At 51.1% G+C, this 14,384-nt stretch overlaps 1 protein-coding gene across 6 annotated transcripts in view; it reads left to right on the forward strand.

Annotated features, from left to right (window-relative positions):
* Ndst1 (N-deacetylase and N-sulfotransferase 1) overlaps positions 1-14,384 on the forward strand; it is a 61,105-nt gene that overhangs the window by 32,649 nt on the left and 14,072 nt on the right. For 5 of the 6 annotated variants that reach the window (XM_075968572.1, XM_075968571.1, XM_075968575.1 and 2 more), the window contains exons 2-8: positions 95-1,002; positions 5,731-6,225; positions 9,073-9,160; positions 10,515-10,669; positions 11,612-11,797; positions 12,699-12,827; positions 13,415-13,597. In XM_075968572.1, coding sequence (XP_075824687.1) covers positions 490-1,002; positions 5,731-6,225; positions 9,073-9,160; positions 10,515-10,669; positions 11,612-11,797; positions 12,699-12,827; positions 13,415-13,597 — 1,749 coding nt within the window. In that variant the 5' untranslated portion in view covers positions 95-489. Of the gene's footprint in view, positions 1-94; positions 1,003-5,730; positions 6,226-9,072; positions 9,161-10,514; positions 10,674-11,611; positions 11,798-12,698; positions 12,828-13,414; positions 13,598-14,384 lie in introns of those variants that run through there. The other variant, XM_075968576.1, reaches the window with a different exon arrangement.

Genomic DNA, 14,384 nt, shown 5'->3' on the forward strand with positions numbered 1-14,384 from the left:
TGGCAGTTCCTGAACATGAGCCCACCTTGACAGGACTCAGGTTTCTGTGGTCAGCTGTGAAAGCCCTACTCTGATTCTCTCCTTCTCTCCCCAGCTCCCCAGCCTTCACCCTGTGGGTCCAACTCAAGAGAGCAAGCGGCATGCAGCACCCCCTGGCTGGCCCATTGTCTTCTGACCTGCTGTTGACCACTCCCAGGAGGCCCTGACGCCCTGGGGCACTTTTGCTCTGCACAGGACCACGTTGGGGTTTGCCATGGTGACATAAAGGGGTGTAGAGGAAGGAAGGAGCAAGACCAGCCTGTTGACTGTGCCCCTGGCTGGGAGAAAGGGCCAGGGGCCCCGATCCTTCTCTCCACTGCCCTTTGAACGTCTTACTTCCTAAGTCTCCGAATTTCTCAGTTCAGTGGACAACTCTTGGGCCTCCTGTGTGAGGCCTTGAGGGGGCCAGGCCAGGCTGGGCCTCTGCTGGTTGAGATCTTGGGGGCCAGGATGCCTGCTCTGGCGTGCCTCCGGAGACTGTGTCGGCACATGTCCCCACAGGCTGTCCTTTTTCTGCTGTTCGTCTTCTGCCTGTTCAGTGTCTTTGTCTCTGCCTACTACTTGTATGGTTGGAACCGGGGCCTTGAGCCCTCAGCAGATGCTTCTGAGTCCGACTCTGGGGACCCACCACCTGTGGCTCCCAGCCGTCTCCTGCCGATCAAGCCTGTGCAGGCAGTTGCCCCTTCCCGGACAGATCCACTGGTGCTGGTATTTGTGGAGAGCCTCTATTCACAGCTGGGCCAGGAGGTGGTGGCAATCCTGGAATCTAGCCGCTTCAAGTACCGAACAGAGATTGCTCCAGGAAAGGGGGACATGCCCACACTCACTGACAAGGGCCGTGGCCGCTTTGCCCTCATCATCTATGAGAACATCCTCAAGTATGTCAACCTGGATGCCTGGAACCGGGAGCTGCTGGACAAGTACTGTGTGGCCTATGGTGTGGGCATCATTGGCTTCTTCAAGGTATTCAGGGAGCAGGTTTCTGAGCAGTGCCCAGCACTGTCTCTATACTTGTTAGCCAAGCACCTCCCAGTTCACACTGTAAATGAGTGCAGTGGTAGCACTAAGCGCCTAGGTTTGTCATCAAGGTTAAAGGGGTTCCTGTTTCCTGCTGATGAATGCTCAATAAGATATTTGGAGGCATTGTCTGCTGCGCATGGGACTCAGTGCACACTAGGTGCTTGCCTGAAGGAGACTTGGGGCTGGGTGCAAGGCACGACAGGCATAGTCTGCTAGGGATGCTGAACCCTGCATGGCAGTCGTCTCAGGATGAGCAGGTGCAGACCTAAGAGGGTGGTTACCCACCTGAGGCAGTTGGCTCCCTATCTACAGCCTTCCTCCTGGAGATCAATGGGGGGGGTGAAGTTTGTATTTCTCTCAAACCGGAGCCATTTTACACTAGGAGAAAGGAGAAGGAAATCCCAGTTTGCAGGAGGGGAGCTGCTCTGGATTTTGTGGAGTTCCCAGGACCACCCCTGGGATTGGGACCGGGTTATTGCTTAAAGCTTGTCATGGAAGGTCTGCCCTTGAGGAAGGGCAGGAACAATGGTGTATGGTCATGAAAGATGAGTGCAGGCACCAGCTGGGGACTTGGGGGATTTGAGGGGACATTTGTTTACTGGATGCTTCCAGTGTGCTGGGCCCTGTGCTGAGGACTAGTACATAGAGTAGTGGGAACGGGCAGGGCCTTGCTCTTCCAGAGCTGACATTTAGCATAGTAGCCATGGAGTAGGCAGTGACTGAAGCACAGAGGCCCTGGCAGGGGTGATATGGACAATGAGGAGGAGCAGAGAACGGGGCGCAGGAGTGGCTATGGGGGCCAATGGCTTCTGTGCTCAGCCAGGAAAGTTGTCCCCTCTGAAGCGGCCTGAAGGGTCTGGGAAGGGCATAGGGCTATTGCATGGTGTTTGTACCTAGAGCAATGGATAGAATCGGGCAGAAGGTGCCCATGTTCCAACCCTCTCTGCTCATTGTTCCTTTGTTCAGTGCTGGGAGGGCCTGCTTTAGCTCAGGCTTCCCACAGCATGTTCTTTCATGCACTAATACAGCAGGAGGCTCTGCACTGAAAAGGGATAGTGAGTCAAAACACCAAAGGCCTTAGAAATCCTGCAGCGGAGCTGCCCAGTGCCGTGTTTCTCAGCCAGCTTGATCTCTTTCACAGAGCACCCTCTGGGGAACACTGGCCTGGTTTATGGCTTCACAGAAGCAGAAAGTTAGGCTGGCTCCATTGTCTCTGTGCTTTTTTTCTTTCCTCCTATACTCTCTCCCCTCTCCTGCCATGAACTTCATTAAGGTTGGTTCAGAGCCCCAGGCCTGAGAATCATCAGAACGGCTGACGTTTATTAAGAGCTCCTTCAGTGCCCTGTGCTGCCTGCCTGCTTTGCACAAATTAACTTACTTCTCACTAATAAGCCATTTTCCATGGCAGGCAGAGGGTATGGTGATTTAAGAGAGGGGAAACTGAGGCAGAAAGAGGTTAAGAAATGTATTCAGTGCCAGGTGGTGGTGACCCACGCCTTTAATGCCAGCACCTAGGAGGCAGAGACAGGTGAATCTCTGAGTTCAAGGTCAGCCTGATTCACAAAGCAAGTTCCAGAACAGCCAGGGCCACATAGAAAAACCCTTTCTTGAGAAAACAAACAAAACAACAACAAAAAGAAATTGTCCAGGATTCAAGTCCAAATAACCGAAGCCATAAGCTTGGTTTTTCTAAGGTTTGATGAGTCTCGGCGCTGAATATTCTCAGTGGAGGTCTGTGCCAGAAGCCCTGTGTTGTGTACTGGGCTTCTTTAGGCCTGGGGCGTGGACATTGAGCACAGTTAAAATAACAGAACTCAAACCCTGTGTAATCCCCAGCTCCTTGTGTATGGTAAAAGCATGAGGCCCATTGAAGAGCAGGGACATGCGCTCAGTCTCACTGGGGTCAGTGGCAAAGGCAGCTCTCCCTGCCCTGTTGCATAAGTCAAGACTCCTGGCTTTTGAGCAGAGGCTTGTGGCTGTGGGTTAGAACGCACGCCTCCTGGTGGTCGAGGCACACCACTACTCTTCTGCTAAGGCTGGCTTCCTTGCTGTTAGACTCAAGGGCTTGTGCCAGGGCTCAAGTTCCGTCTCTTTCAGGCCAGATTGTCAAGGCGGGGTGAAATCATGAGCTTAAAAGTCCAGACTCTGTGACCATGGCCAGGGTGCTCAGCTAGTGAGACGAGTTCCAGCTCCTGCCTCTAGACCCTGCTAGAAGTCAGACAGTTGAGGGAAGCCCTGAAGACTAGGCCAGCAGTCACTCCATCAGTGGCTGCAGGGGGCGACGTGTCCACTCCAGTTCAGCAGACGTAGTGGTTGCCCTTGGTCTGTGGCTCTGACACTGTGCCCTGGAGAAGTCCTTGAGATGGGGTCAGGTCCTCACCTGTGCCATTCCTACAAAGTCACGCATCTGCCTTGCGGAGTAGATGGCCTGCATCTGAATGCACCCTGAGGGCCAGCAAAGGCCACCTGACCTTTCAGTGCCCAGCATGTTGCTTTGTGTGCTCTGTCCCATGGAGTAGGCACTTTGTTCTCAGATAACGTGACTCAGAATTAAGTGGCTTTACCAGAGTGACATAGTTAGTATGCCGCCCAGCCAAGATTTGACAGCCCAGCTTACTGCTTCTAAGTGGATGACCTCAGAAGACCGCATAGGAGCAGACCGACTAGAGACCCAGAAGGATACAGGGTTTCTCAGTGTGTCTCGTCAGTTGAGAAGGAAGTATGTGCTAGGCCTCCATGTCCCACGCGTTGCTCAGGCTCTCCTTATGTCAGGGTCACCCCTGTCTCAGTGCTGAGGAGTAGGAAGGACCCTGTGACAGGGCCAGCACCTCTGGCCCTAGACCCTCTGTTCCCTTCCCTGGCTGGATCCTTTCATGGCTGCCTGTGGTAGCTATCATGGCTGACTTCTTCAGCACCTCACAGCAAGCTCGGGGCCAGACTTGGAAATGGGATCCCCGAACTCCAGTGCCTGTGGTGAGTTCCCAGGCCCCAGCGGTGGTAGACAAGGCCTGATGTGTCTGTCTTTGGTCCTTTCATCGGTCATACTCTCAGCCAATGCCTAGCATTGTGGTGGGGAGCTGGGAGCCTCAGGAGGGTGTCTCTGAGGATGGCTCGCAGTCTCTTGCACTTCAGCACTGAGACTGGCTCAGGATAGGGTCTTGGCAGGCACTTCCTGCATTTAGAGATCTAAAATGGTTCCCTATCACAGTTTACAGAGCCAGGCCCCTGCAGAGCTTTGTGGGAATGAGAAAGGCCTGACTGTTAAGATTAGTAAAGAGCTTCCTCTGGGCAGGCTCAGCTCTGCACCTGGCTCAAGGCTCAGACTATCACCTCCTGTCCACTCTCTGTTCAGCATGTGCTCAGGGGGGGTTCTCTCTAGGCTAGCCCCACAGGTGGCCTGTGGGTGACCCTCCTTCCTTCTCCAGCATTCAGAATCCTTGGGTAGAGTATGACAGCTCCAGGGACCTTGCTGCCTCTTGTCCTTTCTCTGGCTCCGTGGTCACGGTGTTCTTTCTCCTGCCTCAGGGCCTTTCCACAGGCTATTCTTAGGACTTGACTTCTGCCTCCTTCTAGTCCCTCAGTTGTCTGTAACAAGCTCCAAAGGCCCTTTCTCCAGGAGCCTCCTGAGCCTGCTGACTGCCCAGCATGTGCTGGTCCCCAGCTGTGACTGTTCCCTTGTAGGTATACCGTGTTTTATTCTTACATGGCTTTGATGGCTGTCTCTCCTCCCTGCTTGACTCAAGGGGGAGGGTCACATCTGCTTTTCTCACTTGACACAGTTTCCTGTCTTTTCTCACTATATCTCATTAAATACTTATTATAATGTCTGGTACAGTAACTAGCTGCAGACTGATAAATTAACCCGGGAACCCACAGCTATCAGGCCAGGTCTCTGTTCCTCTTTCATTCTTAAAAATAGTTACTCAGCAAATGAATGTGTGTCCCACCTGGGTGTCAGGGATCCAAAGTAAGAACTAAAGCCTTCTTTTCAAATAGGCATAGCGGGGAGGGATGCTCTGAACCCAGTGCAGCAGCTGACTTTATCATGGTCCCAGGGAGGCCATTGCAGGAAGCAGGTATATGTGTTTGGTTTTGAAGGATGAACAGGAGTTTATGAGTCCTAGAGATGATAGAACCAGTATAGGAACAAGGACAAATGTACTGTATATATCTGGAGTCAGATGTCCGGAAGGGTGAGGAAGAGCATGAAGGAGTCACCAGTGAGGCCAGGGAAGGGGAGATGGAGTACAGGGAATGGGGCAGCATCAAGTCCCGGGAGGAGGAGGTAAAGATCACATCACTCTCAGTGGTGGCTAGAGGGCAAGAGAGCAGCCCTTCTGTGTGGAAGGGAGCCTGTGTGTGTGTGTGTGTGTGTGTGTGTGTGTGTGTGTGTGTATCTGTCTATCTCTGTGTCTTTGTGTGTGCATGTACCTGTGTCTGTCTGTGTGTGTGTGTCTGTCTGTATTTCTGTCTGTCTATGTATCTGTCTGACTGTAATGTGTATCTGTATGTATGTCTGTGAGCATGGGTTTGTCTGTGTCTGTGTGTATTTATGTGTCTGTGTGTGTATTCAGTGAGGGATATGGTAGCTCTTGTGAAGTTGTAAATATTGTTGACATTACTGTTCTCTACTATGCCTGACAGCTGTTGTCCTACCCTTTCCTGCTCTAGGCCAATGAGAACAGCCTGCTAAGTGCACAACTCAAAGGCTTCCCTCTTTTCCTGCATTCGAACTTGGGCCTAAAGGACTGCAGCATCAACCCCAAGTCCCCGCTGCTCTATGTGACACGGCCCAGCGAGGTGGAGAAGGGCGTGCTGCCCGGTGAGGATTGGACTGTGTTCCAGTCCAACCACTCCACCTATGAACCAGTGCTGCTGGCCAAGACACGCTCCTCTGAGTCCATCCCACACCTGGGCGCAGATGCTGGCTTGCATGCCGCCTTGCACGCGACTGTGGTTCAGGACCTGGGCCTCCATGATGGCATCCAACGTGTGCTGTTTGGCAACAACCTTAACTTTTGGCTGCATAAGCTTGTCTTCGTGGATGCCGTGGCCTTCCTCACAGGGAAGCGCCTCTCACTGCCTTTGGACCGATACATCCTGGTGGATATCGATGATATTTTTGTGGGCAAGGAGGGCACACGTATGAAGGTGGAGGATGTGAAGGTAAAGAGCCATTTGCTGTCTTACTGTACGGAGATGTTTTGCATGTGTATGCTGGAGTTCAGGAGGAAGGGACACGGGCAGAAACAGATCTGGCTAGGGTTGTTGTCTGCCTTTTAGCCCAGATGTGATTTTAACTCTTCTAAAATGTTTGTCATTATCACAGTTCCACAAGATTCTTCAGAATAAAAAGTCACATGTACAGCATGTTCCAGCAGATGTATGTGGATGGTGGGGGCTTATGTTAAATCCTGAAACCATTTAGCAAATTGTTTGTGGGCACTCCTCACAAACACAGGGTAGCTATACATGTGAACTGTCAAGAAAGAAGCCTGCCAGAGGACAGTCTTTTAGATGCAGTTGTCCAGGCTGGAGTGATGGCTCAGTGGTTAAGGGCACTGACTGCTCTTCCAGAGGACCCATGTTAAATTCCCAGCTCCTACATGGCAGCTCACAACTGTCTGTGGCTCCTGAGATCTGACAGCCTCGCACAGATATACATGAAGGCAAAAATACCAATGCACATAAAATATAAGTAAATAAAGAAATTATTTTTTACAAAAGCTGCAGTTGTCCTTTAGCCATCAGTCTCCCTGGAGACCCTGCGGAGGAGACAGATGTAGAGGAAGGGCATTGCTGTGGTTGCTGCACAGAGGGCCAGCATAGCAGTAAAGCAGGCGGAGGCAACGGGATTAAGTGCCCAGAGCTTCTCCCTGCCGACTGGGCGTCCTCTCTGGAGATTAACAGGACTTGAGATGCATTAGCACCAGACACAGACCTCTTTGATGCTGAAGGAGGCTTTAGACAGTGTGGCAGGCACTCTCCGTGGGCAGCACAGACCCATTGGCATTGTCTTCTGAAGCCTTAGGCAGGGCTGGCTAGAAGGAGGGTTCCTCTGGGGTTGTGGCCTTGTCCTGCTCAGAAATGAACTCTGCAAACAGGAGCATGGCAGATAGTGACTCTGACTTGGTGACTTGGGGAAGTCTCATCCCATCACTGGGTCTAAAATAAGGGGAAGTGCCGGGAGGGGCTCAGGCTGTTTGCTACACTAGGCTTACACAGTGGCGCCCGGCTGAGGCCCGGGAGGGGTATGTCCACATGGCCAGGCTCCTCCCTCCCTTACTTGCCACAGCAGACCTAGGCAAGTGTTGATCTGCTTTTATGCACAGTGCTGCTCCTGACACTTTTCTCAGGTGTTCTGTTGAAGAATTTAAGCTCACTCCAGTTGAGCCGTCCTGCCAACATCTTCATGCAGTGCTGAACCAACCCCAACAAAGCAGATGGCCCTGTTGCTTGCTTGGCACACTTCCAGTGGCCCAAGCGTCTATCCATTATAGTTTGGGTCCTCACTGCATTAGCAGGGAATGTCTGACAGACTGTGGTCCAGGGTGAGGCCTCTAGCTCCAGGCTCACCGTGTACCCTGTGAGCCATTGATCCAGGGTTGATTACTATAGCCCAGGCTAGTCTAGACTTTATTATCTTTAGCCTCCTGAATACTCTGCCTAGCTTTTAGCACCCCCCTTTTTTCTTTTGGATTCAGTCTCATGTAGCCCAGGTTGGCCTTGAACTCTTGATCCTCCATCCTTCCTGAATGCCAGGCTTATAAACATGTTTCCAGGCCTGACTCAGTTTCCCCATTTCTGAGGAAGAGGTAGTACAAAGAGCCATGCCTGTAGAGAACAAATATCTTACACATTCCCAGCTCAGGGAAGATGCAAGTGCTTCTTTGTCAGGCCTCCTTCCCCTTTAACATCTTTCTGAGTCTGAAGGGCTAGTTTTCCACTTTAGTACTGAACATAGCTACCCACTGATTTTCCTCAGAACCACAACTGTCACCTCATTAGCTTGTGTCCTTCTGGCAATTCAATGAAGTTTCTGCAGAGTTTGCGTAGCTGGGGTTTGGTGAGTGCCAGGCTCGGTGTTCAGCCGTTTGTGTGTGATCCTCATTGGATGTCACAGCAGCTGGTGAAGAGGTATGAGTCCCCTTTTAGTGACTCAGAGAGATGGGACAGCTTGCCTGTGGCCACATGGCTGGATCATGTGTCTATCAGGCAGTGGTTAGACTTGGTTAGACACCCGAGGTAACAGTCCTACCTGAAAGTGAGCTCCTGGAGGTTTACTGAAAGCCGTGTGAGCAGCGCAGTCCTGGCCCAGAGGTCAGCCCTTCCATGGACTCCCATAGGTGCTAGATGTGGTCACACAGAACACAGAGGACGTCCTTGGAAGGGCCAGGATCCTTTGATCTAGTCTTGCATTCTCCTTCCTGAGGAGATATTGGTGCTCACGGTGTCAGTGGCTGCAGCTGTGACTGTAGCTCTCTCTCCATCACTTTTTCACCACAAGCCCTGCAGTTTCACAGACTGATTCTCACTTGTCTGAAGAGCCCCATGAGGGCAGAGATCTTCTGTTCCCCTTTTGCAGTTAAGGCCTAAGAAATTCAAAAGCTTCTCAGGCTTGCATTGCTGATCCAGCCTGGAGCTCAGGGCGTTTCAAGCCAGGGTCCAGCGTATTAGATTGCAGGGGGATGGCTTCTTAGGTGAGCAGCCTGGGTTGCTCCACAGAGATTATGCTGAGGCAGTCCCTATGTAACTGAGGCCTGCTGTTCACTGCTTGATGTTCCTAGCATTGGAGCAAGGGCCCAGCACATGCATCTTGGGGTCTGTGCTGGAGATGGAACCCAGTCCTCAGATGTGAGGCAAAGGCTCCATCACCGAGCTTTACTGACAGCCCTGTGTTGGGTCCTGTGAGTTTTGTAGCTGGTCCTGTTCTAACAGGATACCAATCAGATGCTCAGTGGGAGGAGTCTGACCCGACCCCCCTCACTGCTGCCTCTCCTCTGCCTGTCCTAGGCCCTGTTTGATACACAGAATGAACTTCGTACACACATCCCAAACTTCACCTTCAACCTGGGCTACTCAGGGAAATTCTTCCACACAGGTATGTATGTGGTGGTTTATCCCTGCTCTCCACACAACTGCCCCCTGGATTGCTGTTACAAGGGCACCAGATATACTGTGTAGGAGTGGGGAGTGACTCCAGAGTCCATGGTCCACAAGGGACGTCCCAGCAGAGGGCATCTGGGGACAGTAATAGCAGCAACAAGGTTTCCATACGCCTGACAGCCTGTGCAGTCCTGGGCTATGTATCTTCTTCCTCCTGTCTCCTCATCACCCTTACCTTTCAAAATGATTTCCACTTATAAAAGATATTAGTTAAATTTAAAAAAAAATGCTTAGCCAGATAGTGGCATCTCATGCCTTAATCCCAGCACTTGGAAGGCAGAGGCAGGCAGATCTCTGTGAGCTTGAGGCCAGCCTGATCTACAAAGTAAGTTCCAGGACAGCCAGAGAAACCCTGCCTTGAAAACCAAACCAAACAAAAACAAACAAAAAAGCTTCTATTGCATTTTTATTTACTGTATATATACCTATGTATACATATGTTTGTATTCATATGCCGTAACGTATGAAAGTCAGAGGACAAGTTGGGAATTGATTTTCTCCTTCCACTCTGTGGATCCTGGGGACTAAACTCAGATTGTCAAGTGTGGCCATTTCATTGCTGAAATAGCTCTGCCAAGCTATTACAGTAGCCAGAAATGGATTGAGTTTTAAGACTGTTTCAGAAATACATAGCATAGAAAGTGAAAGCACAAATGACTGTCCCTCCCCAGCATGACCACCAATATCACGTGTTTTGTTTGCAGTAGCAGGGATGAGGTTGCGGGTTCTTCCAGGTTCTTCACATGCTGGGCAAATGAACAGCAACCAGGTCTACAGTCCTCAGTGAGGATGGCTTCTGGAGTTGTAGGCAGGGCCACCATAGTCAGTAATAGATTGCGGTCAAGAGTGTGCAAGATGGCCCAAAGGTTCCTGAGAGTACTACTGATGGTCTGCATATCTGTTCTTAGCCCTTCACAGACTGTAGTGACTGTAGTCGTGCTTCTGACACAGAGGTTTAAACGTCCTGCGTCCACCCAGAACTTCTGCAGGCTAATAGGCAAAAGGACATATGACCCAGTTTAGATCCTTGGAACAGGACAAGAGCAGGCATATGAAAGGCAGAAGAAATACTTGGGGTTGTTGACTTCAAACACCAACAGCCCACAGAGGAGATAGTGTGGCAAGGGCAGTCCAGATTAGACTTGTGTCTCCTCTGCCAAAGCTCGGTTGATCTTCCACACCGCTCCTACATGACCCTTAGCTGACTGAATGTCCCATCTGTAGTCAGGGGCCAGGTTGGAGGGTTGAATGGCCAGCCAGCTGTGCTGAATACTATGCCCCTGCCTTAGGTACCGACGCCGAGGATGCCGGGGATGATCTTCTGCTGTCCTACGTGAAAGAGTTCTGGTGGTTTCCCCACATGTGGAGCCACATGCAGCCCCACCTATTCCACAACCAGTCTGTGCTGGCTGAGCAGATGGCCCTGAACAAGAAGTTCGCTGTCGTGAGTAAGATTCCCTAGGGGACAGAGCTGGGGGGATCAGGGGCTGGGCTGGGCTTCACTTGCCTCTCAGTGCTGTGCAGTTCAATTTGATAGGTGTGTTTCTGTGCCAGAGCCTGGGGTGAGCTGCCCTGATAGCAGTGTCTCCTGGATACCTCAAGAGGGCAGGCCCTCTTTATAGACAGGAAACCAAAGCTCACCGGGCCTGGTGGTACATGTCTGAATTCCAGCCTTTGGGAGGCAGAGGCAGGAGGATCAGTTGTGGCCAGTCTGGGCTACATGAGACCCTGTCTCAAAACAGCAAAAACCAAAACCCCAAACCAAAGAAACTGCGGCTCAGGCTGTCACCTAAGGACGCATGCTGAGGCCTGTTTATTTCCTGGGTCCAGGGTGGAACCTCTGGAGAGCTGGCAGAGTTACAGCTTGGACACACTAGCCAAACAGGAGACAGTGGAACATGAGTGCTCTGAGCTAGGTGCCAGGCATTTGTACTGAATGAGAGTTGGAGCCAAGTGGTGATGGCGCACACCTTGAATTCCAGCACTTGCGAGACAGAGGCAGGCAGATCTTAGTGAGTTTGAAGCCAGCCTGATTTATAGAACGAGTTCTAGGACAACCAGGACAATTTGACAGAAAAACCCTGTCCTGTTTTTAACCCACCCCCCCAAAAGAAGGTAGTTTCTGAACACTCAAGTTTTAGGCTCATTTTTTTTTATTAACCAGTTGGAAATTAATCTAGGCTCATTTTTGCTAGTTACTCGCTTTGAGAATCAAGGTCCCTTCCTTTCTGTTCCAGGCCTCAGTTTCCCCATCTGCATCTATGGGCTGACACCACATACCCTGCCATTTTAGCCTTTGGTTTTTGTTTTGTGTTCTAAAAAAGAGAAACAAGGTCCAAAGGGAAAGACCTCCATTCTCATCCTGCCTGGGTCATCCTCTCCCCAGGAACACGGCATTCCCACAGACATGGGGTACGCAGTGGCACCCCACCACTCCGGTGTGTACCCTGTACATGTGCAGCTGTACGAGGCCTGGAAGCAGGTGTGGAACATCCGTGTGACCAGCACAGAGGAGTACCCCCATCTGAAGCCCGCCCGCTACCGCCGTGGCTTCATCCACAATGGCATCATGGCAAGTGGCTGGGAGGGTCATGGTGGGCGTTGTCATTATGGGGCTGCACACTATGCAATTGGCTGACTTGGGGGTTTGGGGCCGGTTTCTGCTGCTGTCCTGCCTCAAAGGTTCCATCACAGGGAAGGCAGATTGCTGTCCTCCATCACAGGGAAGGCAGATTGCTGTCCTTAGCTTCTGTGATAGTATCAGAAAAGCTTGCTTTCCTTGTTTCTTTTTTAAAGTGCATTTTCATTGTGTGTGTGTGTGTGTGTGTGTGTGTGTGTGTGTGTGTGTGTGTGTGTGTGTGCTTGTGCATGTACGCCCAAGAGTGCAGGTACCTGCAGAGGTATCAGATCCTCCTGGCTCTGGAATTAGAGGTGGTTGTGAGGTACCTGACTTGGGTGCTGGGAATCACGTGCAGGTCCTTCCTCCATCCTTCCTTCCTTTATTTATTTTGAGACAGGGTCTCATAGTCCAGGCTAGCCCTAGGATTCATGTTAACTCTGGGCATGAGGTAGTTATGAGACATAGACATGTTCATTCCCTGTTCTCAGGGCCTGGTTTCCAGAAGGAAGACAGACAACATGTAGTTACATCAGTAGACTAGTAGAGTAGCTGAGGCTCTGAGCTCCCGCAGTGCTGTGTTGGAGGTGAGAGACCCTCTCTGCAGATGGCACAAGTTTCCACGCTACTTTTGGATCTGCTTATTTTATAGAAAATAGCAGTGACGTAGAAGGCAAAGATAATGGTTCACCTGGGGACACTGCAGGCAGAGCCCTTGGAAAGGACTCCCAGGAGTCAGGGCTGTGTGGCCTCTTAGGGGAGCATCTTTCCAAGGAGGCCCAGCCCTTGTCCTGAGGAAGCAGCCTTATTTTCTGGACCATGACTGGAGATACCATGGCCCATCTACCACTCCTAGGTCCTCCCTCGGCAGACCTGTGGCCTCTTCACACACACCATCTTCTACAATGAATACCCTGGAGGCTCCAGTGAGCTGGACAAGATCATCAATGGGGGCGAACTCTTCCTCACTGTGCTCCTCAATCCTGTGAGTGCTCTTCAGCCCAGGGCTGGTATGGGGGAGGATGCTGACAGCCTTTGTGTTCTAGGAGGCTTCCTGAGCTGGGGAAGAGTACATACATGGGCCCGGAAACTGGGAGGTCCACTGTCCAGTTGTGGTGCTGGCCTCCTCCGTTGTGTGGCCCAGACAAAAGCATAGGCGTTTTCTCTTCTGTAATTCTGCACACCTATATAGAAATGTTAGCACTTTGTGTTCTCTTTCTATTGTTTGCGTGTGTATACATGCACAGACACATGCATGTGCACACCACACCTACTTCAGTTGGACCTTTTGGGGCCTTTCTTTTTCTTATTTGTAAGTGGAACCAACTATTCTAACATTATAAAATGTTTTATTCCCAGACTTGTGAACTGCATGTTCTTCATATTCAATGTAAACTCCCCATCCTGATTTATAAAACAGTGCGAATAACTCCTGCCCAGGCTAGCTTCCTTCCCTCGACCTGTCATTTAGACCTGGGTTTTCCTTGGCTGAACACAGCTCAAGGTCAGGGGGGACTTTGGGTGGCTCAAAAGCTGGCCCAGCCTCACCGCCCTCTTCCTTCTCCAAAACAGATCAGCATCTTCATGACGCACTTGTCCAACTATGGAAACGACCGCCTTGGGCTGTACACCTTCAAGCACCTGGTGCGCTTTCTGCACTCTTGGACCAACCTGAGGCTGCAGACGCTGCCTCCCGTGCAGCTGGCCCAGAAGTACTTCCAGATCTTCTCTGAGGAGAAGGACCCACTATGGCAGGTGGGCAGAGTGGCCAGGTGCCTTGCGGCACTGTTCTCAGGCATAGGCCCAAGGCGCAGCCATCATACTTCACTCCCCTCAGCAGTGTGGGCACACTCCTGGGCACACATAGGTGCAGTATGTGTACACACTGTATATGCTCCTACCTCTTCCCATAAACTCTGTGCATGCATACTCATGCACAGCCTTGGAAAAGAGCCTTTAGGAACTGTGGGTAAGGGCTGGAGAGATGGCTCAGCAGTTAAGAGTACTGGCTACTCTTCTAGAGGACCCAGGTTCAATTCCCAGTGCCCACATGGCAGCTCACAACTGTCTGTGACTCCAGTTTCAGGGCACTTGGCACCCTCACACAGACACATATGCTGGCAAAACACTAATACACATTTAAAAAAAGCACAAAAACAAAAAACTTGGGGTAAGACTAGTGTAGACAAAGTATATAGAGAGTGTCTGCCCTACCTAGTGGCCATTCATGCCATCTCCTTCAATTACAGCAGGCTCTCAGCTACTAGTAAATGGGCGGAGGGAAGGTTTAGGGCCGTCCTTGGGAAAATCTATACTGGGAATACTAAAAATTGGAGGCAGAGGCTAGACTCAGGCCAGGGATCCACACACTTACACCCGGGCCAGCTCTGGCTTGTGGTGTGTCTTTGTAAAGAAAGCTTCATTGGCGCCCAGTCACGCTTCTTGTGTGTGTGTCTGTGCCACTTTCCTGTCACTGCAGCAGAGACCTGAGAGTTCTGTAAGCCTACTGTGTTTACTAAACATTTCCCAAGAGGTTTATCCT

This window comes from Microtus pennsylvanicus, chromosome 4 (genome assembly GCF_037038515.1).
Source record: "Microtus pennsylvanicus isolate mMicPen1 chromosome 4, mMicPen1.hap1, whole genome shotgun sequence".
NCBI classification, from domain to species: domain Eukaryota; kingdom Metazoa; phylum Chordata; class Mammalia; order Rodentia; family Cricetidae; genus Microtus; species Microtus pennsylvanicus.